Source organism: Babesia bigemina, scaffold Bbigscaff_57254 (genome assembly GCF_000981445.1).
Source record: "Babesia bigemina genome assembly Bbig001, scaffold Bbigscaff_57254".
Lineage (NCBI taxonomy): Eukaryota > Apicomplexa > Aconoidasida > Piroplasmida > Babesiidae > Babesia > Babesia bigemina.
Window position 1 is genome coordinate 1 of NW_012236976.1, and position 4,582 is coordinate 4,582.

Consider the following 4,582-nt stretch of genomic DNA (forward strand, 5'->3'; position numbering starts at 1 on the left):
TAGAGTGGGTTAGGGAGCGATGGAGAGTGGGTTAAGGGGCGATGTAGAGTGAATAGAGGGGCGATGTGTAGTGGGTAAGGGAGCGATGTAGAGTGGGTAAGGGGCGATGTAGAGTGGGTAAGGGAGCGATGTAGAGTGGGTAAAGGAGCGATGTAGAGTGGGTTAAGGAGCGATGGAGAGTGGAAAAAGGGGCGATGTGGAGTGGGTAAAGGGGCGATGTAGAGTGGGTTAAGGGGCGATCTAGAGTGGATAAGGAGCGATGTAGAGTGGATAAGGAGCGATGTAGAGTGGTTAAGGGGCGATGTAGAGTGGGTTAGGGAACGATGTAGAGTGGATAAAGGAGCGATGTGGAGTGGGTAAAGGAGCGATGTAGAGTGGGTTAAGGAGCGATGTGGAGTGGATAAAGGGGCCATGTGGAGTGGATTAAGGGGCGATGTAGAGTAGATAAAGGGGGGATGTAGAGTGGATAGAGGAGCGATGTGGAGTGGGTTAGGGGCGATGTAGAGTGGATAAAGGGTCGATGTAGAGTGGATTAAGGGGCGATGTGGAGTGGGTAAAAGGGAGATGTAGAGTGGGTTAAGGGGCGATGTAGAGTGGGTTAGGGAGCGATGTGGAGTGGATAATAATCACTACTTTGGTAACCATGTCATCGCTGCCGTGACCATCAACTTGGTCAGGTGCTTGGTCACCACTTTGGTCAGCACGTTGGTCATGGCATTGGTCAGCACCTTGGTCAGCACCTTGGTCAGCACTCTGGTCAGCATCTTGGTCAGCACATTGGTCATGGCATTGGTCAGCACATTGGTCATGGCATTGGTCAGCACTCTGGTCGTGGCATTGGTCAGCACATTGGTCATGGCATTGGTCAGCTACTAGGTCAGGTGGTTGATCATCACTTTAGTTAACTACTACACAACAACATACAACGATGAATGAGTGATGCAACAGCTTAAAGCACAATTCATAAGTTAGGTGAGTAGGTGATGCTAGGTGAGTGTGGACAGTAAACACGTGAGTACGATTAAGGTTGCAGGTAAAACACCCTGTTAAGCTTGTTAACACGTGCGGCAGCCAGTAGTGATTGAGCAGCAATCCTATGACTCGAGGGACTATGCAAATGCGATTTGATGTGGAGCAGGTCTAGGCGGATGACCATGATGTGGAGGAGGTACAACAAAGAGAGGAGCCAGAGGGTCAAAACATTAAGCATGAAAGGCCATCTTATACATAGTAGAATGTCGTCGCATTTGTCGAAGAGGTCTCTGAAATATTGCGAGTGTAGCACGTCGTAAAGCTGTTTGCAAAATTGGGAACACGTTTTACGCGTGCCTTCAGCGTTTAAGGTAGATGCTTCACCGAAGCAAAAACCGTGCCTATACAATATGGGTGAGACACCTCTACACTGAACTATTGAAGCACACTGACAATACGGCGTCTTAGTCTTCTCATCGCTGAGTCCATGCTGACCACGTCGGCATTTATCAGCGCGTAAACACGTGCGACATCCCCAATCTGCGCATAAGATATTGCAGAATTCGTCATATAGGCTCTTGAGGTATTTCCAGAAATCCCACGGCAGGTAGACAGCCCAGGAGAGATAGGTTTTTGAATTCTTAGATGGTAGACACGAGTAGTAATCTTCACTAAGCGATAACATATATGGAGCGCAATATGCTTTCATTTTAGGATCATTATATCCTGTTATCGAAAGACTGGATAACGCAGCGTGTGGAGGCATACGAACCTGAGTGAGTTGAACAGGCCGTGGATCACCATACGCATTACGCAATGCTTCTGTAAAATTCGTAGGTTTTTCGTATAGTTCAATGGAGACGTTTGTAATTGCTTCCTCAAAAGGTTTTTCCACACCTGTCTTACGCTTCTTGTTGTCGCTACCAACCCACCCAGCAACAAGCGACAACGTGAATCCGAAGTGTTCCGGTAACGTAGATGGCGTTTTAGTTTGCAAGCTGAATAGGACCTTAAGGTTGCCGTTGTCAAAGAATTTGCCTAGCACGTCACTTATGTCTCTACCTTCACGCTTGGTCCCGGAGAAACCTCGGAATCCTAGGGGAGTGAGACAGGGCATTCCAGGCGTGGATCTAGGGCAGGTAGTACATTTCGCTTTGCAGCCAATGTCACTCAAAACGTGAGGTAAGTGGCCAGGTAAGCAGTCGTTCAGATAGGACATCAACGGCGATTTTGGTTGGCAATTTGGTTCGCACTTTGCTTGACCATTTGGTTGGCATGTTACTTTGCTGCTTGAGTGTTCGTTACAGGGCCAGTTGGTTGTCTGTACGTCTTTGCCATAATGGCAACCTGCCCACCCGTACTCTCTCGCGGCGGTGCTGCACTGTGTCTCCAGGTATTTGAGCGGCGGGAACAATCTGCGGAGGATGTCGAGGAACATGTCAAGGCATTCCTCAGCCGACGTCGGATATCTGAACTTGAGAGAGTTATTGCAGAAGTCTACGCCGTACGTTGTGTATTCGTCGCCGTGACCGATGATGCGAGTCAGCACGTCATGCGATGTTGCACAAATATGGTTGATGGCAGAATGTATATGATCATATCGGATCTTACTCGGGAACACGTCCACGTAGTACGCTGTCAAATCGTCATATTCAGCATCCAATTCCAATCCGTCGTCGCTCGCCTGTATTATCTTCTTCTTCGGCTTCTCCATCAGACCAGTGAAACCATCGCGCACAAATATCTCGTAAACCGAATTATAATGCAAACCAGCGCACCAAACTAGCATCTCGTACACAGAACATGGATTACGTTTGGCAGTTAAAGATGCCATGTGGCCGAGAGTATAGTACGTTTCCAGGTGGCAATGGAGGCAGGCAAGTACATCAAGGACGTGGAACTTATCACTTTTCTTTTCTCTGCCGGTCTTCTCATCCTCGTTTGATTTGCACTTCAAAAGATGTGTTTTGATGTTTTCGACGTTCGTAAGTGCCTGCCTAATTTTTGCATGAATATGTGAACCCATCATCTGGTCACTACGCCTCAACTCGCCGTCCTGCTTATCCCTATTGGAAACAACGTAACCGCAATCACTTAAAAATGAACCAAGAACACTAATACGATCTATTTGTTTGGAATGCCAATCTAATTTGCATTTCTCTCTCAACACATCCAACTCCCCTTTCACCATCTCCACTATCGTCAGGCAGACCTTGGCGCAGTTGCGGCCCTCAGGGGTTAAATCGTACTTTTTCTCAGATTTTTGTTTAAGAGCAGGAACAGCTTTTTTGGAGTCAGAATCTTCCACTTCCTTCAACAAAGCCCCGTTGAATCGTTTACCCGAGTACCTGTTCACGTACGCGCGGCCGAGTTGCTCGGCGAATTTGGAGAGGCCGGCCTTGAGGGGGGCGAGGAGGGGGGAGGGGGAGGTGAAGGAGGGAGAGAGGGAGTCAACAAGAGAGTTGAGGGAGGCGAGTAAATCAACGAAATTATGGTCGTAGTTATATAACTTGTCTTTTTCGAGGTGATTAAGAAGTTCGACGAGTTTGTCGAAAATGGCCTTGAGTTGAGAGGGGTAGTCGGTGGAGGGAGAAGGGTGGGAGGCGATAAGTCTTTCGATTTCGTCTTTATTGTAGACGATAATGGGACGGAGATAGGCACGGACGTAGGGAACTAACTCTGCTACCTTTTCCCCGTCTTCCTCCATTTTCTTTCTGAGCTGCATAAGCAAATTATGTTCTTCCGTCACATCACCTTTATGACCAGCAGGAACACCGCTCAAGGTTTTCATAGAGCCTATGACGCCTGTTCTCATGGCATTGGATATGAGTCCATCAATAATAATACTTTGGCTTTCCACTAACATTTCCAAAGCTCTCAAGTCCGCCTGTCGTTCAGTTGCAAAGAGCTGCTGCACGCTAGACGTGACGATTAAGAATGAAGCTTTGATTTGATTAAGCATATTATTCCGAAGATCGTCTACGGCTTGCTTGCACATTTTTTCACATTTGACTAATTCCTCTACAAAGTCATTGATAGTTTTGGTTAGCGTTTGATCGGCTGTAATTATAGCTAGATCAATACCTATCACAATGCTTTCTACATCGATTTTCAATTTTTTCATAAGCTCGTCTGCTTTTCTCCTCTTCTCTCTCACGTCACTCGGCACAGTCTCCAGGTTTTCAACAATCGCAATCACAGTCTTGATGGCACTTTGGATCCTGCCCTGTGTATGCGAAAACTCTTCATTTTTCAGTGCGTATAAATTATAGTGAATTTTGGCAAGTTGGGTATCCAGGAATTCCGTTTTTAAGTCGTACAAATATCGATGCATAAATTCACCAGTTTTCGAGTATTCGGATAAAAGCCTGTGGATGTTAGCTTCAATTCCTTCGGACCATTCTCTGAGCTTTGAGATGGTTAAATCTATATTTATTCCGTCAACCTTGTCGGTAATAGCGTCTATAGCAGCGTCAACATTTTGTGCATACTTCTCCGATCCAGCCGCTTTGTATAGGTTTTTTAGAAGCTTATCAGTCTTCGTCACAGCATCGTCCACGTTGCCCATTTTATACCTATCCAGACAAACCGCAATTTCCTCGGCAACATG

General features: G+C 46.6%; 1 protein-coding gene across 1 annotated transcript; it reads right to left on the reverse strand.

Moving 5' to 3' along the window:
* Window positions 1-1,021: 1,021 nt before the first annotated feature.
* On the reverse strand, window positions 1,022-4,540 carry BBBOND_0000750 (hypothetical protein, conserved; the record flags this gene model as incomplete). The annotated part of the gene is made up of 1 exon (XM_012914921.1): window positions 1,022-4,540. The coding sequence occupies one exon, from the start codon at window positions 4,538-4,540 to the stop codon at window positions 1,022-1,024; it is 3,519 nt and encodes a 1,172-aa protein (XP_012770375.1).
* Between the last annotated feature and the right edge of the window lie 42 nt (window positions 4,541-4,582).